The sequence below is a fragment of the Tachyglossus aculeatus genome, chromosome 26 (genome assembly GCF_015852505.1).
Source record: "Tachyglossus aculeatus isolate mTacAcu1 chromosome 26, mTacAcu1.pri, whole genome shotgun sequence".
NCBI lineage: Eukaryota > Metazoa > Chordata > Mammalia > Monotremata > Tachyglossidae > Tachyglossus > Tachyglossus aculeatus.
In genome coordinates, this window is record NC_052091.1 from 3,809,097 (window position 1) to 3,836,967 (window position 27,871).

The 27,871-nt window shown below is 50.1% G+C and overlaps 2 protein-coding genes across 4 annotated transcripts; both read right to left on the reverse strand.

Annotated features, from left to right (window-relative positions):
* Nucleotides 1-2,892: 2,892 nt before the first annotated feature.
* LGALS7 (galectin 7) lies at nucleotides 2,893-15,413 on the reverse strand. Its single transcript, XM_038767045.1, has 4 exons — nucleotides 15,396-15,413; nucleotides 11,399-11,487; nucleotides 6,831-7,032; nucleotides 2,893-3,006 (listed from the first exon to the last, which is right to left on the reverse strand). Exons 1-4 carry the CDS (start codon nucleotides 15,411-15,413, stop codon nucleotides 2,893-2,895), a joined length of 423 nt encoding a protein of 140 aa, XP_038622973.1.
* Nucleotides 15,414-18,951: 3,538 nt separating this feature from the next.
* LGALS4 (galectin 4) lies at nucleotides 18,952-27,725 on the reverse strand. 3 transcript variants are annotated; one of them, XM_038767036.1, is made up of 11 exons: nucleotides 27,640-27,725; nucleotides 26,870-26,938; nucleotides 23,593-23,681; nucleotides 23,231-23,435; nucleotides 23,018-23,143; nucleotides 22,887-22,910; nucleotides 21,244-21,279; nucleotides 21,124-21,153; nucleotides 19,859-19,947; nucleotides 19,519-19,684; nucleotides 18,952-19,345 (listed from the first exon to the last, which is right to left on the reverse strand). In XM_038767036.1, the coding sequence occupies exons 2-11, from the start codon at nucleotides 26,915-26,917 to the stop codon at nucleotides 19,199-19,201; spliced, it is 960 nt and encodes a 319-aa protein (XP_038622964.1). In that variant the 5' UTR covers nucleotides 26,918-26,938; nucleotides 27,640-27,725; the 3' UTR covers nucleotides 18,952-19,198. The 3 variants fall into 3 exon arrangements, with proteins under 3 accessions (XP_038622964.1, XP_038622965.1, XP_038622966.1); XM_038767037.1 differs by lacking the exon at nucleotides 27,640-27,725 and adding an exon at nucleotides 27,232-27,248; XM_038767038.1 differs by lacking the exon at nucleotides 27,640-27,725 and having other exon boundaries at nucleotides 23,231-23,329; nucleotides 23,417-23,435; nucleotides 26,870-27,003.
* Nucleotides 27,726-27,871: the final 146 nt, after the last annotated feature.

A 27,871-nucleotide genomic window follows, 5' to 3' on the forward strand; every position in this document is an offset into this window, starting at 1 on the left:
AAAATAAATAGAATAGATATGTACAAGTAAAATAAATAAATAAATAAATATGTACAAACATATATACATATATGCACATATACATATATATACATATATATATACACATATATATACAAGTAAATAAAATTCCAGATATGGACATAAGTGCTTTGGGTCTGGGAAGGCAGCGTGGCTTGGTGGAAAGAGCCTGGGCTTTGGAGTCAGAGGTCATGGGTTCAAATCCTGGCTCCGCCACTTAGCTGTGTGACTTTGGGCAAGTCACTCAACTTCTCTGGGCCTCAGTGACCTCATCTGTAAAATGGGGTTTAAGACTGTGAGCCCCCCGAGGGACAACCTGATCGCCTCCCCAGCGCTTAGAACAGTGCCTTGCACATAGTAAGTGCTTAATAAATGCCATTAAAAAAAAAAATGGGGGGGAAGAGCCAAGGGAGCGGATCACAGATGGCAGAGCATTTCATTCATTCATTCATTCATTCATTCATTCATTCAATCATATTTATTGAGTGCTTACTGTGTGCAGAGCACTGGACTAAGCGCTTGGGAAATACAAGTTTGCAACAAATAGAGACAGTACCTACCCAACAGGGGATTTCCCGGGGGCCTGGGAGGTCCCGGATAGGGGGCAAGGGGCAAACTAGCTCTCTTCCTCTTTTCAAAGCCCTACTGAGAGCTCACCTCCTCCAGGAGGCCTTCCCAAACTGAGCCCCCACTTTCCTTCCGCTCCTCCTCCCCTCCCCATCGCCCCGATTCCCTCCCTCTGCTCTTCCTCCCTCCCCTCCCCACAGCACTGGTGTATATAGGTACATATTTATGATTCTATTTATTTTGTTCATGATGTGTCTATATCTAGGGCGGCTCAGTGGAAAGAGCCTGGGCTTTGGGGTCAGGGCTCATGGGTTCATTCGTTCATTCATTCAATCGTATTTATTGAGCGCTTCCTGTGTGCAGAGCACTGGACTAAGCGTTTGGGAAGGACAAGACGGCAACATATAGAGACGGTCCCTACCCAACAGTGGGCTCACAGTCTAGAGCCCACAGTCCTAAAAGAGCCCTTTTAGACTGTGAGCCCACTGTTGGGTAGGGACTGTCTTTATATGTTGCCAACCTGTACTTCCCAAGCGCTTGGTACAGTGCTCTGCACACAGTAAGCGCTCAATAAACACGATTGATTGATTGATTGATTGATAGAAGGGGAATCCCGGCTCTGCCAATTGTCAGCTGTGTGACTTTGGGCCTCTTTGGGCCTTTCTCTGGGCCTCAGTGACCTCATCTGGAAAACGGGGATTAAGACTGTGAGCCCCCCGTGGGACAACCTGATCTAACTGTAACCTCCCCAGCACTTAGAACAGTGCTTTGCACATAGTAAGCGCTTAATAAATGCCATTATTATTATTATTATTTATCTATTTTGATGCTATTGACTCCTGTCTACTTGTTTTGTTTTGTTGTCTGTTTCCCCCTTCTAGACTGTGAGCCCGTCGTTGGGTAGGGACCATCTCTATCTGTTGCCCAATTGGACTATCCAAGCACTTAGTCCAGTGCTCTGCACACAGTAAGCGCTCAATCAATACGATTGAATGAATCAATGGATGAATGTGAGCCCGTTGTTGGGTAGGGACCGTCTCTATCTGTTGCCCAGTTGGACTCTCCAAGCGCTTAGTCCAGTGCTCTGCACACAGTAAGCGCTCAATCAATACGATTGAATGAATCAATGGATGAATGTGAGCCCGTCGTTGGGTAGGGACCGTCTCTATCTGTTGCCCAGTTGGACTCTCCAAGCGCTTAGTCCAGTGCTCTGCACACAGTAAGCTCTCAATCAATACGATTGAATGAATCCATGGATGAATGTGAGCCCGTCGTTGGGTAGGGACCGTCTCTATCTGTTGCCCAGTTGGACTCTCCAAGCGCTTAGTCCAGTGCTCTGCACACAGTAAGCGCTCAATAAATACAATCGAATGAATCAATGGATGAATGTGAGCTCTTCGTTGGGTAGGGATCGTCTCTATCTGTTGCCCAGTTGGACTCTCCAAGCGCTTAGTCCAGTGCTCTGCGCACAGTAAGCGCTCAATCATTCATTCATTCAATCATATTGATTGAGCGCTTACTGTGTGCAAAGCACCGGACAAAGCGCTTGGGAAGTCCAAGTTGGCAACATCTAGAGACGGTCCCTACCCAACAGCGGGCTCACAGTGTAGAAGGCTCACAGTCCAAAATCAATCAATACGATTGATTGAGAAGCAGTGTAGCTGAGAAACAGCGTGGCTCAGTGGAGAAGAGCCCGGGCTTTGGAGTCAGAGGTCATGGGTTCAAACCCCGGCTCCGCCAATTGTCAGCTGTGTGACTTTGGGCAAGTCACTTCACTTCTCTGGGCCTCAGTTACCTCATCTGGAAAATGGGGACTGAGACTGTGAGCCCCACGTGGGCCAACCTGATCACCTTGTAACCTCCCCAGCGCTTAGAACAGTGCTTGGCACATAGTAAGCGCTTAATAAATGCCATTATTATTATTATTACTATTATTATTATTACGATTGAACAAACGGATGGACGAACGAGTATCCCGTGGCCCGTCCTTTTTCCACGCGATATTAAATCAAGAAGAAAGGGAGCGTCCATCACCGGTTGAGTCACCAGGTTGGGCCGGGCCGGACGGGAAGAAGAGACGGGGAGACAGAGCGGCGGTTGCAGGTTTTATTAGGCCCACATCAGCCCCGTCGTGCCCCCTTCCCCACCCTCGCCCTCCCCTCAGGTTGCTGGCCCAGGATAGAAAAGCTTAGAACAGCGCTTGGCACATAGTAAGCGCTTAATAAACGCCATCATTATTATTATTATTATTATTAAAAGCTCGGTCGGGGGGGTCTCCGGCCTTGCCCCGGCCGGTCGGGGCCCTCAGAAGATGCGCACGGCCTGGAGCAGCACGTCGCCCCCGACCTCCAGGCCCCGGACCCTCTGCGGGGGCATGCGGTGGGCGAACTTGTGATACTCGTTGTCGCCGATCACAACCTGGGAGGGCAAAGACAAGGTCAAAAGCGAGGTCAGGGAGAGGGGAGATGGTGGAACCAAGGCCCGGGCTCCTTTCGGGGGGCGTGGGAGGGCTCAGACCAACCACCCCCCTCGCCGGCTCTGCCACGTGTCAGCTGGGTGACCTTGGGCAAGTCCCTTGAGAAGCAGCGTGGCTCAGTGGAAAGAGCCCGGGCTTTGGAGTCAGAGGTCATGGGTTCGAATCCCTGCTCCGCCAATTGTCGGCTGTGTGACTCTGGGCAAATCGCTTCACTTCTCTGGGCCTCGGTTACCTAATCTGGAATTTGGGGATTAAGACTGTGAGTCCCCCTGTGGGACAACCTGATCACCTTGTAACCTCCCCAGTGCTTAGAACAGTGCTTTGCACATAGTAAGCGCTCAAAAAATGCCATCATTATTATATATGTTGCCAACTTGTACTTCCCAAGTGCTTAGTACAGTGCTCTGCGCACGGTAAGTGCTCAATAAATGTGATTGATATTGATTATTATTATTAAATGGGGATGAAGACTGTGAGCCCCCCGTGGGCCAACCTGATCACCTTGTAACCTCCCCAGCGCTTAGAACAGTGCTTTGCACATAGTAAGCGCTCAATAAATGCCATCATTATTATATATGTTGCCAACTTGTACTTCCCAAGTGCTTAGTACAGTGCTCTGCGCACGGTAAGTGCTCAATAAATGTGATTGATATTGATTATTATTATTAAATGGGGATGAAGACTGTGAGCCCCCCGTGGGCCAACCTGATCACCTTGTAACCTCCCCAGCGCTTAGAACAGTGCTTTGCACATAGTAAGCGCTCAATAAATGCCATCATTATTATATATGTTGCCAACTTGTACTTCCCAAGTGCTTAGTACAGTGCTCTGCGCACGGTAAGTGCTCAATAAATGTGATTGATATTGATTATTATTATTAAATGGGGATGAAGACTGTGAGCCCCCCGTGGGCCAACCTGATCACCTTGTAACCTCCCCAGCGCTTAGAACAGTGCTTTGCACATAGTAAGCGCTCAATAAATGCCATCATTATTATATATGTTGCCAACTTGTACTTCCCAAGTGCTTAGTACAGTGCTCTGCGCACGGTAAGTGCTCAATAAATGTGATTGATATTGATTATTATTATTAAATGGGGATGAAGACTGTGAGCCCCCCGTGGGCCAACCTGATCACCTTGTAACCTCCCCAGCGCTTAGAACAGTGCTTTGCACATAGTAAGCGCTCAATAAATGCCATCATTATTATATATGTTGCCAACTTGTACTTCCCAAGTGCTTAGTACAGTGCTCTGCGCACGGTAAGTGCTCAATAAATGTGATTGATATTGATTATTATTATTAAATGGGGATGAAGACTGTGAGCCCCCCGTGGGCCAACCTGATCACCTTGTAACCTCCCCAGCGCTTAGAACAGTGCTTTGCACATAGTAAGCGCTCAATAAATGCCATCATTATTATATATGTTGCCAACTTGTACTTCCCAAGTGCTTAGTACAGTGCTCTGCGCACGGTAAGTGCTCAATAAATGTGATTGATATTGATTATTATTATTAAATGGGGATGAAGACTGTGAGCCCCCCGTGGGCCAACCTGATCACCTTGTAACCTCCCCAGCGCTTAGAACAGTGCTTTGCACATAGTAAGCGCTCAATAAATGCCATCATTATTATATATGTTGCCAACTTGTACTTCCCAAGTGCTTAGTACAGTGCTCTGCGCACGGTAAGTGCTCAATAAATGTGATTGATATTGATTATTATTATTAAATGGGGATGAAGACTGTGAGCCCCCCGGGGGCCAACCTGATCACCTTGTAACCTCCCCAGCGCTTAGAACAGTGCTTTGCACATAGTAAGCGCTCAATAAATGCCATCATTATTATATATGTTGCCAACTTGTACTTCCCAAGTGCTTAGTACAGTGCTCTGCGCACGGTAAGTGCTCAATAAATGTGATTGATATTGATTATTATTATTAAATGGGGATGAAGACTGTGAGCCCCCCGGGGGCCAACCTGATCACCTTGTAACCTCCCCAGCGCTTAGAACAGTGCTTTGCACATAGTAAGCGCTCAATAAATGCCATCATTATTATATATGTTGCCAACTTGTACTTCCCAAGTGCTTAGTACAGTGCTCTGCGCACGGTAAGTGCTCAATAAATGTGATTGATATTGATTATTATTATTAAATGGGGATGAAGACTGTGAGCCCCCCGTGGGCCAACCTGATCACCTTGTAACCTCCCCAGCGCTTAGAACAGCGCTTGGCACATAATAAGCGCTTAACAAGTACCATCATCATCATCATCATCATCTGGGCCTCAGTTCCCCCATCTGTCAAATGGGGGTGAATAATAATAATAATAATGATGGCATAATAATGATGTCCCCCGTGGGCCAAACTGATCACCTTGTAACCACCCCAGTGCTTAGAACAGTGCTTGGCACATAGTAAGCGCTTAGCAAACACCATCATCATCGCCATCATCTGGGCCTCAGTTCCCTAATCTGTCAAATGGGGATGAATAATAATAATAATAATAATAATAATGATAGCATGATAATGATGCCCCCCGTGGGCCAACCTGATCACCTTGTAACCTCCCCAGCGCTTAGAACAGTGCTTGGCACATAGTAAGCGCTGAACAAATGCCATAATTATTATTATTATCATTATTCTCTGGGCCTCAGTGTCCTCATCTGTCAAATGGGGATGCAGACTGTGAGCCCCCCGTGGGCCAACCTGATCACCTTGTAACCTCCCCAGAGCTTAGAACAGTGCTTGGCACATAGTAAGCGCTTAGCAAATACCCTCATCATCATCATCTGGGCCTCAGTTCCCCTGTCAAATGGGGATGAATAATAATAATGATGGCATAATAATGATGTCCCCCGTGGGCCAACCTGGTCACCTGGTAACCTCCCCAGCGCTTAGAACAGTGCTTGGCACATAGTAAGCGCTTAACAAATAGCGCTTAGTACAGTGCTCTGCACACAGTAAGCACTCAATAACTACGACTGAATGAATGAATGAATGAATGAATGAATGAATCATTATTATTATTATCATTATTCTCTGGGCCTCAGTGACCTCATCTCTCAAATGGGGATGAAGACTGTGAGCCCCCCGTGGGCCAACCTGATCACCTGGTAACCTCCCCAGCGCTTAGAACAGAGCTTGGCACATAGTAAGCGCTTGATAAATGCCATTATTGTTGTTATTATTATTATTGTTATCATCCCCACCTCGGGCCCCTCTCTGTGACTGCCCCTGCCCCAGCTGTTAACAAATAGCGCTTAGTACAGTGCTCTGCACACAGTAAGCGCTCAATAAATACGATTGAATGAATGAATCATTATTATTATTATCATTATTCTCTGGGCCTCAGTGACCTCATCTGTCAAATGGGGATGAAGACTGTGAGCCCCCCGTGGGCCAACCTGATCACCTGGTAACCTCCCCAGCGCTTAGAACAGTGCTTGGCACATAGTAAGCGCTTAACAAATAGCGCGTAGTCCAGTGCTCTGCACACAGTCAGCACTCAATAAACACTATTGAATGAATGAATTATTATTATTATTGTCATTATTCTCTGGGCCTCAGTGACCTCATCTGTCAAATGGGGATGAAGACTGTGAGCCCCCCGTGGGCCAACCTGATCACCTGGTAACCTCCCCAGCGCTTAGAACAGTGCTTGGCACGTAGTAATCGCTTGATAAATGCCATTATTGTTATTATTATGGGAAGCCTTTGAGTCTACCCTCCCTCCCTCCTGCTGCAGGCTCCTCTTCTCTCCCCCACCTTGTAGCCGTCGTCGGCGGCGATGAGCAGCAGGTCGAAGGGGTCCCCGCGGCGGAAGGGCAGACCCCGGCCCCTCTCCTCCTTCTTCCAGGAGCCCCCCTCGAAGCTGTTGAAGACCACCTCGCTGGTGTCCAGGCGTGGGTTCAAATGCAGCGCAGTGTCGGCTCCGGCCTCCTCCCCGCACAGAAAATTCACGTGGAACCTGGTGGGTGGGGAGGAAGGGGCGCTCAGAAAGGAGCCCTCCCTCTCCCCAGCGCTTAGTACAGTGCCCCACCCCCCTGAGCCCCCTTGGTGGGGAGGGATGGACTCTGCTTGTCGCCTAATTGTACTTCCCGGCCTCTCAGTAATGATCATTGACTAAATTTAACATCGATTAATTGAGCCTGAAGTAATCGTTTAGCATTAATATCAATTTAATTAGTAGTAATTTATTTTAACTCTATTGCTATCGATTAATTTTAATTGATATTGAGCTAGTGTTTTAATTTCATTAATTTTGATGGTATTAGCCTTGATTTTAATTGAACGCTAAATATTCAATGTTAACATCAAAATGAAAGGAATAGAAGGGTAAACATTAAATTAGTCAATCAATCAATCGTATTTATTGAGCGCTTACTATGTGCAGAGCACTGTACTAAGCGCTTGGGAAGGACAAACTGGCAACATATAGAGACAGTCCCTACCCAACAGTGGGCTCACAGTCTAAAAGATAGTCATCTAAGATCGATTAAGTGATCTTAAATGATTGGCTTAATAGTTAAGATCGATTAACTGATGTGAAATTATTAATTCGATATTTATTGATTTAATGAATTATTGATTGAGTATCAGTTAATCGATTTTAACTATTAAGCCAATCATTTAGTATCAGTTAATCGATCTTAGATCAATCAATCAATAATTTATTAAATCAATAAATATCGAATTAATAATTTCACATCAGTTCATCGATCTTCAATGAATAATTTAATGTTTACCATTCTGTTCCTTTTATTTTAATATTAACATTGAATATTTAGCATTAAATTAATATCAATGCTAATACAGTCAAAATTAATAAAATTAAAATACTAGCTCAATGTCAATTAAAATTAATTCTATTCCTTTTATTTTAATACTAGCATTTAATATTTGCCATTAAATTGATAAAATCAAAATTAATAAAATTAAACTATTAGCTTAATATCCGTTAAAATTAATCAATATTAATACATTTCAAATTAAGCGCACCGGACTAAGCGCTTGGGAAGTCCAAGGTGGCAACATATAGAGACGGTCCCTAGTAATAATAATAATGATAATAATGATGGTATTTGTTAAGCGCTTACTATGTGCAAAGCACTGTTCTAAGCGCTGGGGAGGTTACGAGGTAATCAGGTGGTCCCACGGGGGGCTCACAGTCTTAATCCCCATTTTACAGATGAGGGAACTGAGGCCCAGAGAAGTGACTTGCCCAAAGTCACGCAGCTGATAGTTGGCGGAGTCGGGATTTGAACTCATTCATTCATTCAATCGTATTTATTGAGCGCTTACTGTGTGCAGAGCACTGTACTAAGCGCTTGGGAAGGACAAGTTGGCAACATAGAGAGACGGTCCCTACCCAACAGCGGGCTCACAGTCTAGAAGGGGGAGACGGACAGCAAAACAACACATATTAACAAAATAAAATAAATATTTTCAAATAAAATAAATAAATAAAACAAACCGAATCGAATAGTAAATATTAAATTATTCATTTAATATTAATTAATTAATTGATATTAAATTAGTAAATGATTATTACTGAGAGCCTGGAAGGTACAATTAGGCAACAAGCAGAGACCCTGCAGAAGCAGCGTGGCTCAGTGGGAAGAGCCCGGGCTTTGAGTCAGAGGTCGTGGGTTCAAATCCTGCCAACTGTCAGCTGTGGGACTTTGGGCAAGTCACTTCACTTCTCTGGGCCTCCGTTGCCTCATCTGGAAAATGGGGATGAAGACTGGAAGCCCCCACTGGGCCACGCTGCCTCTCTAGTCCAGTGTTCTGCACACTGTGAGCGCTCAATAAGTTCGCTCGAATGAATGAGTGAATACCTTGAATGAATTCCCCACCCCAGCAAACCCCATCCAGAGAAGGGGTGTGATTTAGTGGAAAGAGCCCGGGCTTGGGAGTCGAAGGTCGTGGGTTCTAATTCCGCTCTGCCACTTGTCAGCTGTGGGACTTTTGGGCCAGTCACTCCCTCCTCTGGGCCTCAGTTCCCTCCTCTGTAAAAGGGGGATTGAGACCATCGGAGAAGCAGCGTGGCTCAGTGGAAAGAGCCCGGGCTTTGGAGTCAGAGGTCATGGGTTCAAATCCCGCCTCTGCCAACTGTCAGCTGTGTGACTTTGGGCAAGTTGTGGGCGGGGAATGGGTCTGATTGTTGTATTGGACTCTCCCAAGGGCTCAGTGCAGTGCTTTGGACACAGTAAGCGCTCAATAAATACCACTGATAGATTCATTCATTCATTCAATCGCATTTATGGAGCGCTTACTGTGTGCAGAGCACTGGACTAAGCGCTTGGGAGAAGCAGCGTGGCTCAGTGGAAAGAGCCCGGGCTTTGGAGTCAGAGGTCATGGGTTCAAATCCCGCCTCTGCCAACTGTCAGCTGGGTGACTTTGGGCAAGTCACTTAACTTCTCTGTGCCTCAGTTCCCTCATCTGTAAAATGGGGATTGACTGTGAGCCCCCCGTGGGACAACCTGATCACCTTGTATCCTCCCAGCGCTTAGAACAGCGCTTTGCACATAGTAAGCGCTTAATAAACGCCATCATCATTATTATTACTGAATCTCCCCCAGCGCTTAGACCTGATCACCTTGTATTCCCCCAGCGCTTAGAACAGTGCTTTGCACATAGTGAGCACTTAATAAATACCATTATTATTATTATTATTATTAAATCTCCCCCAGCGCTTAGAACAGTGCTTGGCACATAGCGCGTGGCTCAGTGGAAAGAGCAGGGGCTGTGAGAAGTAGCATGGCACAGTGGAAAGAGCCCGGGCTTTGGAGTCAGAGGTCATGGGTTCAAGTCCCTGCTCCGCCACTTGTCAGCTGTGTGACTTTGGGCAAGTCACTTAAACTTCTCTGGGCCTCAGCTGTCTCATTTGTAAAATGGGGATTAAGACTATGAGCCTCCCGTGGGCCAACCTGATCACCTTGTAACCTCCCCAGTGGTTAGAACAGTGCTTTGCACATAGTAAGCGCTTAATAAATGCTATCATTATTATTATTATTATTATTTGGAGTCAGAGGTCACGGGTTCAAATCCAGACTCTGCCAATTAGCTGTGTGACTTCGGGGAAGTCACTTAAATTCTCTGGGCCTCAGTTCCCTCATCTGGAAAATGAGGGTGAAGACTGGGAGCCCCATGTGGGACAACCGGATTATCTTGCAACCTCCCCAGCACTTAGAACAGTGCTTTGCACGTAGTAAGCGCTTAGTAAATGCTATCATTACTATTATTATTATTTGGAGTCAGAGGTCACAGGTTCAAATCCCAGCTCCGCCAATTAGCTGTGTGACTTTGGTCAAGTCACTTAAGTTCTCTGGGCCTCAGTTCCCTCATCTGGAAAATGGGGGTGAAGACTGTGAGCCCCCCGTGGGACAACCTGATCACCTTGTAACCTCCCCAGTGCTTAAACAGTGCTTTGCACATAGTAAGCGCTTAATAAATGCTATCATTATTATTATTATTATTTGGAGTCAGAGGTCACGGGTTCAAATCCTGGCTCCGCCAATTGGCTGTGTGACTTTGGGCAAGTCACTTAAGTTCTCTGGGCCTCAGTTCCCTCATCTGAAAAATGGGGGTGAAGACTGTGAGCCCCCCGTGGGACAACCTGATCACCTTGCAACCTCCCCAGCGCTTAGAACAGTGCTTTGCACATAGTAAGCGCTTAATAAATGCTATCATTATTATTATTTGGAGTCAGAGGTCACGGGTTCAAATCCCAGCTCCGCCAATTAGCTGTGTGACTTTGGGCAAGTCACTTCACTTCTCTGGGCCTCAGCGACCTCATCTGGCAAATGGGGGTGAAGACTGGGAGCCCCATGTGGGACAACCGGATTACCTTGCAACCTCCCCAGCGCTTAGAACAGTGCTTTGCACATAGTAAGCGCTTAATAAATGCCTTTTTTTAAAAGAAACAGATACCATCACTGTGGTTACCGTTCTTATCCAGGGGCCGCCCTTCACTCCTCAAGGCTGGGTCTTCTTGTACCCACTCTGAGGCCTACCCTGAGAAGCAGCATGGCTCAGTGGAAAGAGCCCGAGCTTTGGAGTCAGAGGTCATGGGTTCAAATCCCGGCTCCGCCAATTCTCAGCTGGGTGACTTTGGGCAAGTTACTTAACTTCTCTGTGCCTCAGTTCCCTCATCTGTAAAATGAGGATTAAGACTGTGAGTGCCCCGTGGGACAACCTGCTCACCTTGTAACCTCCCCAGCGCTTAGAACGGTGCTTGGCACATAGTAAGCACTTAATAAATGCCATCATTATTATTACTATTATTACTCCGTCCACCCGAGACCCCTCGCTCGTTCCCGCTGCCCTCTCACCTGGACGCCTCCTGGGGCACGACGCCCCGTAGCCGGACCACGGTGCCCGGGCGCAGCCCCTCGGCACAGGTCACCTTGTGCGGGACGCTCTGGAGAGGGGGAAGAAGGGGAGACGGTGATGGGTGGGAGGAAGGGATGCAAAGAAGGACACCAAGAAATGGAGAGCATCCACAGCTCACCTCCTCCAGGAGGCCTTCCCACACTGGGCCCCCCCTTTTCCTCTGCCAACCTGGACTTTCCAAGCGCTTAGTCCAGTGCTCTGCACACAGTAAGCGCTCAATAAATACGATTGATTGCCCCTTCTAGACTGTGAGCCCACTGTTGGGTAGGGACCGTCTCTATGTGTTGCCAAATTGTACCTCCCAAGCGCTTAGTACAGAGCTCTGCACACAGTAAGCGCTCAATAAATACGAATGAATGAATAAATGAATGCTCTTCTCCCCCACTCTCCCTCTGCTCCCTTCCCCTTCCCACAGCACTCGTGTATATTTGTACATATTTATCACTCTATTTTATTCATGGTGTGTATATGGTGCCAACTTGTACTTCCCAAGCGCTCAGTACAGTGCTCTGCACACAGTAAGCGCTCAATAAATATGATTGATTGATTGATTGATTGCCCCTTCTAGACTGTGAGCCCACTGTTGGGTAGGGACCGTCCCTATGTGTTGCCAAATTGTACCTCCCAAGTGCTTAGTCCAGTGCTCTGCACACAGTAAGCGCTCAATAAATACGAATGAATGAATAAATGAATGCTCTTCCTCCACACTCTCCCTCAGCTCCCTTCCCCTTCCCACAGCACTCGTGTATATTTGTACATATTTATCACTCCATTTTATTCATGGTGTGTATATGGTGCCAACTTGTACTTCCCAAGCGCTCAGTACAGTGCTCTGCACACAGTAAGCGTTCAATAAATACGATTGATTGATTGATTGATTGATTGTCCCTTCTAGACTGTGAGCCCACTGTTGGGCAGGGACCGTCTCTGTCTGTTGCCAAATTGTACTTTCCAAGCGCTTAGTCCAGTGCTCTGCACACAGTAAGCGCTCAATAAATACGATTAAATAAATAAATGAATGCTCTTCCTCCCCACCCCATCGCCCCCACTCCCTCCCTCTGCTCCCTTCCCCTTCCCACAGCACTCGTGTATATTTGTACATATTTATTACTCTATTTTATTCGTGGTGTGTATATGGTGCCAACTTGTACTTCCCAAGCACTTAGTCCAGTGCTCTGCACACAGTAAGCGCTCAATAAATACGATTGATTGATTGATTGATTGATTGATTGATTGCCCCTTCTAGACTGTGAGCCCACTGTTGGGTAGGGACCGTCTCTATGTGTTGCCAAATTGTACCTTCCAAGCGCTTAGCCCAGTGCTCTGCACACAGTAAGCGCTCAATAAATACGATAGAATGAACAGTGCTCTGCACACAGTAAGCGCTCAATAAATACGATTGAATGACTGAATACATTCATTCATTCATTCAGTCGTATTTATTGAGCGCTTACTATGTGCAGAGCACTGGACTAAGCGCTTGGGAAGTCCAAGTTGGCAACATAGAGAGACGGTCCCTACCCAATAGTGGGCTCACAGTCTAGAATAGTATAGCAGTCTAGTATATATCTATAATTCTATCTCTTTTGATGGTATTGACGCCTGTCTACTTGTTTTGTTTTGTTGTCCGTCTCCCCCTTCTAGACTGTGAGCCCGTTGTTGGGTAGGGACCGTCTCTATCTGTTGCCAAATTGTACCTTCCAAGCGCTTAGTACAGTGCTCTGCACACAGTAAGCGCTCAATAAATACGAATGAATGAATAAATAAATGCTCTTCCTCCCCTCCCCATTGCCCCCACTCCCTCCCTCTGCTCCCTTCTCCTCCCCACAGCACTCGTGTATATTTGTACATAGTAAGCGCTTAATAAATGCCATTATTATTATTATTATTATTGTGTATATATGTACATATTTATTATTCTATTTATGATGCATCTCATCTTGTCTTATGCTATTCCTCCTTCCTCTCCCCTCCTCCCCACCCCCCCGCCCTACCTCCTTCCCCTCCCCACTGTGCAGATTTATTACTCTATTTTACTTGTACATATTTACTATTCTATTTATTTTATTTTGTTAATATGTGTTGTTTTGTCGTCCGTCTCCCCCTTCTAGACTGTGAGCCCGCTGTTGGGGAGGGACCGTCCCTATGTGTTACTAACTTGTACTTCCCAAGCGCTTAGTCCAGTGCTCTGCACACAGTAAGCGCTCAATAAATACGACTGAATGAATGAATTCTATTTATTTTCTTCATGATGTGTACAGACCTATAATTCTATTTATATTGACGCTATTGATGTCTGTCTACTTGTTTTGTTCTGTTGTCTGTCTCCCCCTTCTAGACCGTGAGCCCGTTGTTGGGGAGGGATGGTCTCTGTTGCCAAATTTTACTTTCTAAGCGCTCAGTCCAGTGCTCTGCACACAGTGAGCGCTCAATAAATACGACTGAATGAATGAATGAAGGAATACACACACACACCCTGCAAAAAGGAAGCAGGCCCAGAGATAAGCGCAAGCCGGAGGGAAGCAGAGATACGGAACAGACTTTGCCCACCCAGAGAAGCAGCGTGGCTCAGTGGAAATAGCCTGGGCTTTGGAGTCCGAGGTCATGGGTTCAAATCCCGGCTCCACCAATTGTTAGCTGTGTGACTTTGGGCAAGTCACTTCACTTCTCTGGGCCTCAGTTACCTCATCTGGAAAATGGGGATGAAGACTGTGAGCCCCCCGTGGGACCACCTGATCACGTTGTAACCTCCCCAGCGCTTAGAACAGTGCTTTGCACAGAGTAAGCGCTTAACAAATGCCATTATTATTATTATTAATGGGGGGTGGCACCACCCCAGTCTGGGGGATATAGAGACCACCCCCTGGGCTCTCCTGACTCCCTCTCCCCATTCATGGGTAGGGACTGTCCCTATATGTTGCCAACTTGTACTTCCCAAGCACTTAGTACAGTGCTCTGCACACAGTAAGCGCTCAATAAATACGATTGATTGATTGATTCATTCATTCATTCAATCGTATTTATTGAGCACTTACTGTGTGCAGAGCGCTGGACTAAGCACTTGGGAAGTCCAAGTTGGCAACATCTAGAGACGGTCCCTACCCAACAGCGGGCTTACAGCCTAGAAGGGGGAGACGCAACAAAACGAAACATATAAACCACATAAAATAAATAGAATAAATAGGTACAAGTAAAATAGAGTAATAAATATATACATTTGCTCATTCATTCACTCAATCGTATTTATTGAGCGCTTACTGTGTGCAGAGCACTGGACTAAGCGCTTGGGAAGTACAAGTTGGCAACATAGAGAGACGGTCCCTACCCAACAGCGGGCTCACAGCCTAGAAGGGGGAGACGCAACAAAACAAAACATAAACCACATAAAATAAATAGAATAAATAGGTACAAGTAAAATAGAGTATTAAATATATACATTCATTCATTCATTCGATCGTATTTATTGAGCGCTTACTGTGTGCAGAGCACTGGACGAAGCGCTTGGGAAGTACAAGTTGGCAACATAGAGAGACGGTCCCTACCCAACAGCGGGCTCACAGCCTAGAAGGGGGAGACACAACAAAACAAAACATATAAACCACATAAAATAAATAGAATAAATAGGTACAAGTAAAATAGAGTAATAAATATATACTTCCGTTCATTCATTCATTCAATCGTATTTATTGAGCGCTTACTGTGTGCAGAGCACTGGACTAAGCGCTTGGGAAGTACAAGTTGGCAACATAGAGAGACGGTCCCTACCCAACAGCGGGCCCACCCACGGGGCATCCCTACTGTCCTCACCCCCACCCCAACTTCCACAAATTGGGGCATCGCCTGCCCGCTCCCCACGCCAAGCAGCTCCAGGTGGAGCCCGGACGTGCCCCCAGATGCCCCCCAGGTGCCCAGTGGGTGCCAGGGCTGACTACTCACGAGGTTCTCGGAAGCCATGGCAGCAGATGGATGGCGCGGTTGGCGGGGCGGGAGCTGAGGGCTCTATATAGTGCGGTCGGGAAGGGCGGGATGGCCTCCCATGCCAGGCTGACTCATCCTGCAGCCTCGGGGGGAGCGGACGGGGCGCGGCGGGGGCTCACCGGGCCTGCCCAGGCCCCACCCTGATGGAGAGACTTGGTGGGCCTTGCCAGGGACGGGCCCGAGCACGGGTGCCCAAGCAGAGATCTCTCTCCCTCCCTCCCCGCCAGCCTCTGTGCCCCACCCAGGACTCTTCCCCCATTCAATCGTATTTATTGAGCGCTTACAGTGTGCTAGAGCACTGGGCAAAGCGCTTAGGAAGTCCAAGTTGGCAACATCTAGAGACGGTCCCTACCCAACAGTGGGCTCGCAGTCTAGAAGGGGGAGCAGATCTCGTAGTAGACACGGAGAGAGGGCTAGAAGCAGCCTTGCGTGGAGAGGGAAGAGTGGGGTCATGAAGAGGGGAAAGTTGGGGGGGATAATAATAGTAATAATAATATTTGTTAAGCGCTTACTATAGGCCCAGCGCTGGGGGAGATAATAATAGTAATAATAGTATTTGTTAAGCGCTTACTATAGGCCCAGCGCTGGGGGAGATAATAATAGTAATAATAGTATTTGTTAAGCGCTTACTATAGGCCCAGCGCTGGGGGAGATAATGATAGTAATAATAGTATTTGTTAAGCGCTTACTATAGGCCCAGCGCTGGGGGAGATAATAATAGTAATAATAGTATTTGTTAAGCGCTTACTATAGGCCCAGCGCTGGGGGAGATAATAATAGTAATAATAGTATTTGTTAAGCGCTTATTATAGGCCCAGCGCTGGGGGAGATACAAGCTCATCAGGTTGTCCCGCGTGGGGCTCACAGTCTTCATCCCCATTTTGCAGATGAGGCACAGAGAAGTTAGGTGACTTGCCCGAGATCACAGAGCATTCATTCATTCAGTCATATTTATTGAGCGCTCACTGTGCGCAGAGCACTGGACGAAGCGCTTGGGAGGTCCAAGTTGGCAACATCTAGAGACGGTCCCTACCCAACAGCGGGCTTACAGTCTAGGGCTCTGGAGTCAGAGGTGGTGGGTTCAAACCCTGGCTCCGCCACTTGTCAGCTGTGTGACTTTGGGCAAGTCACTTCACTTCTCTGGGCCTCAGTTACCTCATCTGTAAAATGGGGATTAAGACTGTGAGCCCCCCCCACCCCCACCCCGTGGGACAACCTGATCACCTTGTAATCTCCCCAGCGCTTAATGTGCTTTGCACATAGTAAGCGCTTAATAAATGCCATTATTATTATTAGAAGGGGGAGCAGATCTCGTAGCAGACACAGAGAGGCCCACCTGGGCCCTGAGTGCCCCTCAGCCTCAGTACGTCCAGGCCTGGGCAAGCAAGCCCACCTCGTTCTCGCCTGTCCCGCCATCGACCCCCGGCCCACGTCATCCCCCGGGCCTGGAATGGCCTCCCTCTGCCCATCCGCCAATCTAGCTCTCTTCCTCCCTTCAAGGCCCTGCTGAGAGCTCACCTCCTCCAGGAGGCCTTCCCAAACTGAGCCCCTTCCTTCCTCTCCCCCTCGTCCCCCTCACCATCCCCCCCATCTTACCTCCTTCCCTTCCCCACAGCACCTGTATATATGCTTGTACATATTTATTACTCTATTTATTTATTTATTTTACTTGTACATATCAATTCTATTTATTTTATTTTGTTAGTATGTTTGGTTTTTTTTTCCCTCTGTCTCCCCCTTTTAGACTGTGAGCCCACTGCTGGGTAGGGACTGTCTCTATATGTTGCCAATTTGTACTTCCCAAGCGCTTTGTACAGTGCTCTGCACATAGTAAGCGCTCAATAAATATGATTGATTGATTGATTGATTGATTGGAACTCGCAGGGGAGTGGGTGACGTCCGGGGGGAGGCCACGCTTTTCGGTTCCCACACTTCCACGGTCTCAGCGGCCCTCCCGCCCCCCTCGCCCACCGGCGCTGGGCGAGGCCTGACTCGATGGGGTGCGGTGAGGAGGAGCCAGGTGGCCCGGGGGAACGATTCCCAGATAACTGATCCCGCCCCCGCCACCCCAAGCCGGAGCTTGCCAAGCCCCGAGAGGACTGTGAGCCCACTGTTGGGTAGGGACTGTCTCTCTATGTTGCCAATTTGTACTTCCCAAGCGCTTAGTCCAGTGCTCTGCACATAGTAAGCGCTCAATAAATACGATTGATGATGATGATGATGACCGTGGGAGGTTGGGAGTGGGGGGCGGTTCCCCAGCCCTGGACAAGGATGGGGTCCCGCCACCCCCGCGCCAATCAATCAATCGTATTTATTGAGTGCTTGCTGTGTGCAGAGCACTGGACTAAGCGCTTGGGAAGTACAAGTTGGCAACATATAGAGACAGTCCCTACCCAACAGTGGGCCATCCCACCCAACGTACCCTTCCGGGAGACCCCCACGACGCCTCCCGCCCCACTAGGCCCCACTTGATGTCCTGCCCACAGGGAAGCGTCGAGAAAGCCCAGACCCTTCCCCTCGCCTCCCCCGCTGGGGGGGCAGGACACCTGGGCAGCTTGTCTGGAGGATCTGGGGCAGGAGGAGGAGCTGGAGTGGGGAAAGTCCTTACAGATCCAAGGAGGCGGGAAGGATGGAGAAGGGAGGGGTGGGAAGGAGAGAGGGATGAGATGAGACCGCAGCTCCTCCCTGCCCCACAGGGGCAAGGCCCCGCCACCGGTGGGGAGAAGCAGGGTCCGGAAGGAGGTGGGCGCTGCCTAATAATAATAACTGTGGCATTTGTTAAGCGCTTCTTGGGTGCCGGGCGCCGAACTAAGCGCTGGGGTGCATACAAGCTAATCAGGCCCCGTGGGACTCCCAGTCTCAATCCCCATTTTACCGATGAGGTCACTGAGGCCCAGAGAAGCGAAGGGACTCACCCAAGGTCACGCAGCAGACTAGTGGCCGAGCTGGGACGCCCCAGCCTTATTGAGCTCCCCTTCTATCCATCCATCCATTCAGTCATTTATTGAGCGCTTACTGTGTGCAGAGCACTGTACTAAGCGCTTGGGAAGTACAAGTCGGCAACATGTAGCGACGGTCCCTACCCAGACTGTGAGCCCGTTGTTGGGCAGGGACCGTCTCTATGTGTTGCCAACTTGTACTTCCCAAGCGCTTAGCACAGTGCTCTGTACACAGTCAGCGCTCAATAAATACGATTGAATGAATGAAAGGGCACGGGCTTTGGAGTCAGAGGTCATGGGTTCGTATCCCGGCTCCGCCAACTGTCAGCCGTGTGACTTCGGGCAAGTCACTTAACTTCTCTGGGCCTCGGTTCCCTCGGCTGTGAAATGGGGATTAAGACTGTGAGCCCCCCGTGGGACAACCTGATCACCTTGTAACCTCCCCAGCGCTTAGAACAGTGCTTGGCACATAGTAAGCTCTTAGTAAATGCCATCATTATTATTATTATTAAGGTGAGCCCTGGGCCTTTTCCACTCCCCCCTTCGCAAACAGAGGTGGCCACGGAGGGCTGGAAATGGCATCTTTATTGAGGGCAGCGGTGGCCCAGACAAGTGAGGACACGGCGGAGGACGTCACGGGTGGGAAGAGCCGTCTGGGCACCTAGGGTGGACACGGGGACGGCGGGAGGGGGGTGGGCGTTGCAGGTGGGGCAGTCAAGCGGGAAGGTGGGGGGCTAACTGGGCCCCCAGTGAGGAGGAGCTGAAAGGAGTGACGTCGGGTCCCTGCTAAGGGGGTCGGAGAGTGATGCCCGTGGGCAGAGCTCAGATCTGGACGTAGGACAGTTTTACGTCGCCCTGGATCTCCAGCGTGTTGATCTTCTGGAAGGCTTGGACGCGGTGGACGAAGTCAAACACGTGCTCTCCGTTGGCGTAGATCTTGAACTGGTCCATTCCACAGCGGATAGAGAGCTGGGGTGGGGAAGGGATATCGGTGAACCACCGGGCCGGGCACCGGGCCGGGCAAAGAGGGGCGCTGGGGGGAGAGGGAGGAGGGAGGAGAGGACGCCGTCGGCCTTGGCGACGGCGCAGACGCGGAAAGGAGAGGGAAATCAAGGGGCGCGGAGGGGAGACCCCGGACTCACGTCGAAATACTGGCCCCGAGCGAAGGGGTTGAAGGTGACCTTGACCTCCTCCTTGCCCCACTTGCCCTTCAGGAAGCTATTGCGCACGATAGAGCCGCCGAGCAAGCGAGGGTTGATGTGCAGGGCGATGTCGTTGCTCTCGCCCTCCTTCAAGTTGATGATGAAGCTGGGGTGGAAAAGGGGGCAGGGTGTCAGCCTGGAGCGAGCCGAGGGCTGAGAGGGTCAGTCCACAGGGCAGAGGAGCGGCCAGGGGTGACAAGGGAGAGGCCCCCGGAGTCCAGGATGCTCGGGCGTGGGAAGTACTGGACCCTCCCTGCAGCCCCCCGCCCACTCTGGGTACCTTTCAGCGGTCGGGGGCACAAAGCCCTTCACCACAATGGTGCTCCGGGCTGAGAGCCCCCCATTCAGGTAACCCCGGTACGGCAACGACTGTGGGGAGAATAGTAATAAGAATTAATTGAGAAGCAGCGTGGCTCGGCGGAAAGAGCCCGGGCTTTGGAGTCAGAGGTCATGGGTTCAAATCCCGGCTCCGCCAATTGCCAGCTGGGTGACTTTGGGCAAGGTACTTAACTTCTCTGGGCCTCGGTTACCTCATCTGTAAAATGGGGATGATGACTGTGAGCCCCCCATGGGACAACCTGATCGCCATGTAACCTCCCCAGTGCTTTGCACATAGTAAGCACTTAAAAATGCTATCATTATTATTATTAATAATAATTACAATACTTGTTAAGCACCGACTACATTCATTCATTCAATCATATTGAAGCCCCCCTTCACTGCCACCTTCCCCCGGGGTCCCCATCCCCCCATTCAATCATGGATTCAATCATATTTATTGAGTGCTTACTGTGTGCAGAGCGCTGTACTAAGCGCTTGGGAAGTACAAGTTGGCAACATATAGAGACGGTCCCTACCCAACAACGGGCTCACAATCTGGAAGGGGGAGACAGACAACAAAACAAAACATGTGGACGGGTGTCAAGTCGTCAGAATAAATAGCAATAAAGCTAGATGCACATCATTAACAAAATAAATAGAATAGTAAATATGCACAAGTAAAATAAATAGAGTAATAAATCTGTACAAACATATATACTGGTGTCGTGGGGAGGGGAAGGAGGTAGGGCGGGGGGGGATGGGGAGGAGGAGAGGAAAAGGGGGGCTGAGTGTGGGAAGGCCTCCTGGAGGAGGTGAGCTCTCAGTAGGGCTTTGAAGGGAGGAAGAGAGCTAGTTTGGTGGATGAGTGGAGGGAGGGAATTTTGGGCCGGGGGAGGACGTGGGCCGGGGGTCGATGGCGGGATAGGAGAGAGCGAGGTACACTGTTTAAACGCTGGGGTAGATCCAACTTAATCAGGTCGGACTCAGTCCCCGTCCCACATGGGGCTCACAGCCTTAACCCCCATTTTACAGATTCATTCATTCATTCAATCATATTTATTGAGCGCTTACTGTTACAGATGAGGTCGCCGAGGCCCGGAGAAGACGCCGCGAGGCAGTTCCCACCCAGGCCCCACCTGTCCCACTGCGTCCCTCCCCACCAAACCCAGCCGCTTCCCCACAGGGTGGGGTGAGGACTGGGGGCAATCGGGGTGGGGGTCTTACCGGGTTGTAGACTGGGGGCCCCCCCATTGACTGCGCAAGAGAAGAGCGGAGGGAGAGAAGTTAGGGAAGGGTTCGGCCCGGTCCAAACTCCAACCCCAGCCCCACCATCAGCATACTCACCGGGAGGCTCGACGGGGGGCTCTGAACTCCGGCGCCCTAAAGAAGGGAGAGGCGACACATTCATTCATTCATTCATTCATTCATTCAACAGTATTTATTGAGCGCTTACTATGTGCAGAGCTTGGGAAGTCCAAGTCGGCAACATCTAGAGACGGCCCCTGCCCAACAACGGGCTCACAGTCTAGAAGGGGGAGACGGGCAACGAAACAAAACACGCAGACAGGTGTCAAGACCGACTGTCCCGGCTTCCTTGGGCCGCTCCTAAATTTTGGGGGGGCGGCCAGTGGGACGGGTCACCACGTCCCCAAGCGTGGCAGCAGGGCAGGATGGGCGGGAAGAGGCTGGGAGTTCATTAAGCCCCCCTTCACTGCCACCTTCCCTCCCCCCATTCAATCATGGATTCAGTCTTATTTGTTGAGCGCTTACTGTGTGCACAGCACTGGACAAATCAATCAATCAATCGTATTTATTGAGCGCTTACTGTGTGCAGAGCACTGGACCAATCACTCAATCAATCAATCGTATTTATTGAGCGCTTACTGTGTGCAGAGAACTGGACTAAGCGCTTGGGAAGTCCAAGTGGGCAACGTACAGAGACGGTCCCGGCCCAACAACGGGCTCACAGTCTAGAAGGGGGAGACGGGCAACAAAACAAAACACGTGGACGGGTGTCAAGTCTTCTATCAGAGATTCCTTCCAATGCAGAAGACCTTTCAATTTTAGGATGAATTGTGGCATTTTGACTTTGTCCCTGGACAGATTTGATTCTTCTGAATTTGGACATATTTGATTCTTCTTCTTTAGGATTCTTCTTGGCCTTCCTTCAAAACCTATTACTTGGACTTCCCAAGCGCTTAGTCCAGTGCTCTGCACACAGTAAGCGCTCAATAAATACGATTGAATGAATGAATGAATATGTTTGTACAGATTTTTTACTCTATTTATTTTACTTGTACATATTTATTCTATTGATTTTATTTGGTTAATATGTTTTGTTTTGATGTCTGTCTCCCCCTTCTAGACTGTGAGCCCGCTGTCGGGTAGGGACCGTCTCTATATGGTGCCGACTTGTACTTCCCAAGCGCTTAGTCCAGTGCTCTGCACACCGTAAGCGCTCAATAAATATGATTGAATGAATGAATGAATGAATATTAATGAAATTCATCTTGAAAAGCGTTAGCGCTCTTATGCTCATCTTCCTCATTTCATACTATTAAATAATAGTATAGGGTAAGTAAAATCTGTAAAAATATTTAAAGATAATATTGGGAACCTTGGAATCTAGCTGTAATGGTATTTGTAAAGTAGTTACCACGTTCCAATCATTGAGCTGAGCACAGGGGTAAATGCCAAATAATCAGGTGGGACATGCATGGGACTTTTCCCACATGGAGCTCACAATCCAAGGAGGAGAAAGAACAGGCATTGAACCCTACTAGACTGTGAGCCCGCTGTTGGGTAGGGACCGTCTCTAGATGTTGCCAACTTGGACTTCCCACGCGCTCAGTCCAGTGCTCTGCACACAGTAAGCGCTCAATAAATACGATTGAATGAATGTATGAACAAATAGAATTAAAGCCAGCTGCCCATCTAGCTGGATGCCCATCTCCGTCCCGCTCTGGATCCCGGTGTGGGGGACTTACGGGGAGGCCCGGTGACGTCGAGGTCTGCGGAGAGAGGAGGTGGAGGGGTGAGGAGAGGGGGACCCCGCGGAGGGCAGCCCGAGCCCTCCCAGCCGCCCCCCAGCCTCCCGCGTCCCCCGCCGCGGCCTCACCTGCTCCTTTCCCCCGATGAAGTTGATGCTCTGCAGCGTCAGGTCGCCATCCACGTGCAGATGGGTGACCATCTGAGGGGGCAACCGGTGCCCGAACTCGTAGAAGGGGTTGCCGTTCACCACCACCTGCGGGGGGGAACGGAGGTCAAAGGCCGGAGTTGGAGGAGGCCCCGCCGAAAGTCACCCCCCCGCCCCCCGTCTCTCTCCGGGCACCTTGTAGTGCTCGTTGGTGACGAGGAAGACCAGCTCGAAGTGGGAGCCCCGGTGGAAAGGCATGCTGCGCTTCTTCTCCTCGGTGCACCACCGCCCGCCCTGGAAGGAGTTGAACACCACTTTGTCCCAGCCGTCGAAGCGCGGGTTGAAGTGGAAGGCGATGTCCGCCTCGGAGCCGGGGCCGACCTTGAAGTTGACGCAGAACCTGGGCCCGGAGCCGGGGCGGGATTAGGCCGGGGCTCCCTCGCCCCCCCGAAAGGGAGACCCCCCCACCGAAACACCGACGCGGGAGATCGGCGAGGTGGGGGGATTGGGGAGACCCCCCTCCCGCCGGGTCCCCCCCCAGCCCGGCCCCTTCCTACCGCTTCATCTTCTCGTCGGCGTTCCCCTGGATGTAGACGGACATTCCCGGCTGCAGCCCGCCCGGGATGGGGCTGTTGTAGGGGAGAGTCTGGGGGAGCGAGACCAGGATGAGTGGGTGTCCCCACACCCCGCCCTGCTTCTCCCCTGTTGCCAACTTTTACTTCCCAAGCGCTTAGTCCAGTGCTCTGCATCGTCATCATCACCATCAATCGTATTTATTGAGCGCTTACTGTGTGCAGAGCACTGGACTAAGCGCTTGGGAAGGACAAGTTGGCAACATAGAGAGACGGTCCCTACCCAACAGTGGGCTCACAGTCTAAAAGTCTGCACACAGTAAGCGCTCAATAAATATGATTGATAGAGAAGCAGTGGAAAGTGCACGGGCTTTGGGGTCAGAGGTCATGGGTTCAAATCCCGGCTCCACCCCTTGCCAGTTGGGTGACTTTGGGCAAGTCACTTCACTTCCTCTGTATATATGTTTGTACATATTTATTACTCTATTTTACTTGTACATATCTAGTCTATTTTATTTTGTTAATATGTTTGGTCTTGTTCTCTGTCTCCCCCTTCTAGACTGTGAGCCCACTGTTGGGTTGGGACCGTCTCTACATATTGCCAACTTGGACTTCCCCAAGCGCTTAGTACAGTGCTCTGCACACAGTAAGCGCTCAATAAATACGATTGATTGATTCTCTGGGCCTCAGTTACCTCATCTGGAAAATGGGGATGAAGACTGCGAGCCCCCCATGGAACAACCTGATCACCTTGTATACCCCCAGCACTTAGAACAGTGCACATAGGAAGTTCTTAATAAATGCCATTATTATTATTATTATTAGTGCTCTGCACACAGTAAGCGCTCAATAAATACGATTGATTGATTATAATAATGATGGCATTTATTAAGCACTTACTACGTGCAAAGCACTGTTCTAAGTGCCAGGGAGGATACAAGGTGATCAGGTTGTCCCACGGGGGGCTCACAGTCTTAATCCTCATTTTACAGATGGGGTAACTGAGGCCCAGAGAAGTGAAGTGACTTGCCCAAAGTCACCCAGCTGACAAGTGGCGGACCCGGGATTTGAACTCATGACCTCTGACTCCAAAGCCCGGGCTCTTTCCACTGAGCCATGCTGCTTCTTGATTGATTGATCCTCCGGGCCTCAGTTACCTCATCTGAAAAATGGGAATGAAGACTGTGAGCCCCCCACGGGACAACCTGATCACCTCATATCTCCCCAGCCCGTAGAACAGTGCTTTGCACATAGGAAGTGCTTAATAAATGCCATTCTTCTTCTTCTTATTATTATTATTATTAGTGCTGTGCACACAATAAGCACTCAGTAAGTATGATTGATTGATTGATTGATTCTCTGGGCCTCATCACCTCGTATCCCCCCAGCCCTTAGAACAGTGCTTTGCACATAGGAATTGCTTAATAAATGCCATTCTTCTTCTTCTTATTATTATTATTAGTGCTGTACACACAGTAAGCACTCAATAAATACAATTGATTGATTGATTGATTGATTCTCTGGGCCTCAACACCTTGTATCCCCCCAGCACTTAGAACAGTGCTTTGCACATAGGAAGCGCTTAATAAATGCCATTATTATTATTATTATTAGTGCTCTGCACACAGTAAGCGCTCAATAAATACTACTGAATGAATGAATGAATGAATTTGCCTGCCACCTCCTCCCCACCAACACCAACTGATCAGAGATCAGGGCCTGAACGGGGTCAGTGGTGTCCTCTCTATGTTGCCAACTTGGACTTCCCAAGCGCTTAGTACAGTGCTCTGCACACAGTAAGCGCTCAGTAAATACGACTGAATGAATGAATGGGGGGTCGGAGATCAGGGCTTGAAGGGGGCAGGCGGGGAAAGGGCTCAGTCCCTCTAGATTAGAAGCAGCGTGACTCGGTGGAAAGAGCCCGGACTTGGGAGTCCGAGGTCATGGGTTCTAATCCCGCCTCCGCCACCCGTCAGCTGGGTGACTTTGGGCGAATCACTTCCCTTCCCTGGGCCTCGGTTCCCTCATCTGGAAAATGGGGGATGAAGATTGGGAGCCCCGTGTGGGACAACCTGATCACCTTGTATCCCCCCAACGGCGCTTTGCACATAGTAAGCGCTTAACAGATGCCATCATTATTATTATTATTATCATCACGCTCATTGTGAGCGGGGAATGTGGCCGTTTATTGTTGTATCGTGCTCTCCTAGGCGCTTAGTACAGTGCTGTGCACACAGTAAGCACTCGATAAATATGATTGAATGACTTGAATGAATGAGTGAGGCAGAGAGCAGTGAGGGTGTCGTGAGGGGGGTCAGAGGTCAGGGCCAGGAGGGGGTTAATGGGGCCAGAGGTCAAGGCCAAGAGGTCAGAGGTCAGAGGTCGGCAACAGTAGTCCCAACAGGCGAAAATGGAGGACTGGGAGATCAGGGGAGATCAGGGGATCAGGGGGTTGGGAGGACTAGAGAAGCAGCGTGGCTCAGTGGAAAGAGCCCGGGCTTTGGAGTCAGAGGTCATGGGTTCAAATTCCGGCTCCGCCACTTGTCCGCCGTGTGACTTTGGGCAAGTCACTTCTCGGTGCCTCAGTTCCCTCATCTGCAAAATGGGGATGAAGACTGTGAGCCCCCCCGTGGGACAACCCGATTACTTTGTAACCTCCCCAGCGCTTAGAACAGTGCTTTGCACATAGTACGCGCTTAATAAATACCACCATCATCATCATCCGGGAATTTGAATGGAGTAAGGATGGAATTGGAGATCAGGATTGGGGGCGGGAGGGCGGGGGTGAGGGAGCCATACGGTAACCTGGCCGGACGGCAGTGGCGGCGGGGGAGACCAGATCAGAGCTCGGGACTGGGGGTCCGGAGAGGGTCAGAGGGTGGGACTGGGGGCGTTGAGAAGAGGGGGGTGGGAGTCAGAGAGCAGGACGTGGCTCAGTGGAAAGAGCCCGGGCTTTGGAGTCGGAGGTCATGGGTTCAAATCCCGGCTCCGCCAATTGTCGGCCGTGTGACTTTGGACAAGTCACTTCACTTCTCTGCGCCTCAGTTCCCTCATCTGGAAAATGGGGGACGAAGACGGCGAGCCCCACCTGGGACAACCTGATCACCTTGCATCCCCCCAGTGCTTAGAACAGTGCTTCGCACATAGTAAGCGCTTAACAAATTCCACCACCATCATCATCATCATCAGGACAGGAGGGGACGAAGGGCCACGGAGACGGGGACGGCGGCGGCGGGGTCAGCGGTCGCGGGCGGTCACTCACGGGGTTGTAGCTGGGCCGGTATCCGGGTGCGGGGACGAAGGACGACATGGTGGCGGCGGGAGTCGGGCGCTGGCAGCCGAATGGGGCACGGAAGGGATGGGCAGTAATTTATAACCCCGCTTCTGGGGAGGGGCCGGACACCTGGCCTTGAAACACCGTTTCCTCTCCACCAGCGCAGCCCCTTTCTCCTGCCCACCACGGCCCACCTCTCTACCCCCCAAGTGGGCACCCCTCAACTGGTGGGGCATCCCACGGAACCAGTCTTGGGGGGCTTCTTCCCATTCCCTGAGACCCCCTGAGGCCCCACTCCCCCCCCACCCCCACCCCGCTATCCTCATATAAGGGAAGTATCACACCCCAACCTTTGTCCCCTGGTCGCTTATCTCCGCTTATAAATCCTGGTGCCACCCATGTTTACTCAGGAGGATACCGGGCAGGGAGTGAGGAGGGGCAGGGGGGCACAAGTAACAGGGCAAAGAGTTTGCGGGGGGGGGGAGTTGGAGGCCAAATCAAGGATGCCAAGGCCCCTCGGGGGCCCAGTGGGCATTCTCGGCTCCAAGTCAGGATAACCCTTCGGCTGGCACCCTGCCCGTGAATGGGAAGATGGCATCTCCGCCTCAGGGGCAGGGCCCGGCCCGCTTTCGGGCGGGGGCATCGGGTCTGAACCCCTCGCACCTCCCGATGAGGCCTACGGATGACCGGGCCCTGCAGCGAGAGGCCGGGAGAGGTGGAGGGCAACTCACGTCTACCCTGGTACTGTTTAGACATACCTGCCAGGGGAGGGATGGGGGCACCGCCACCAAACTCCTGTCCGTTTTTCCTGGAGAAAGTCCCTAGAATCCGCCCCTTCCTCTCTGTGCGTCACCTTGTCGGTCCACTCATCCAGCCTGCTCGACTACTACGTCAATCTCCTCGCCGACCTCCCCGACTGCGATCCATCCTTTTTCCCTGCTGCCCGGCTCATTTATCATCTAAAAAAGCATTCAGTTCACATGTCCTCCA

Bases quoted from the DNA above. Each gene is read 5' to 3' on its own strand.
- LGALS7 (XM_038767045.1), bottom strand. The intron at 7,033-11,398 runs GTGAGAGGGCAG...CCCACCCACCAG, and splicing joins GTGCCCCAGGAGGCGTCCAG to GTTCCACGTGAATTTTCTGT. The intron at 3,007-6,830 runs GTGGGGGAGAGA...TTGCCCTCCCAG, and splicing joins CCGCCGACGACGGCTACAAG to GTTGTGATCGGCGACAACGA.
- LGALS4 (XM_038767036.1), bottom strand. From the start codon at position 26,917: ATGTCGTCCTTCGTCCCCGCACCCGGATACCGGCCCAGCTACAACCCC. The intron at 23,144-23,230 runs GTGCCCGGAGAG...TCCCCCCCGCAG, and splicing joins TCACCAACGAGCACTACAAG to GTGGTGGTGAACGGCAACCC. The intron at 22,911-23,017 runs GTGAGGCCGCGG...CTCTCTCCGCAG, and splicing joins TCATCGGGGGAAAGGAGCAG to ACCTCGACGTCACCGGGCCT.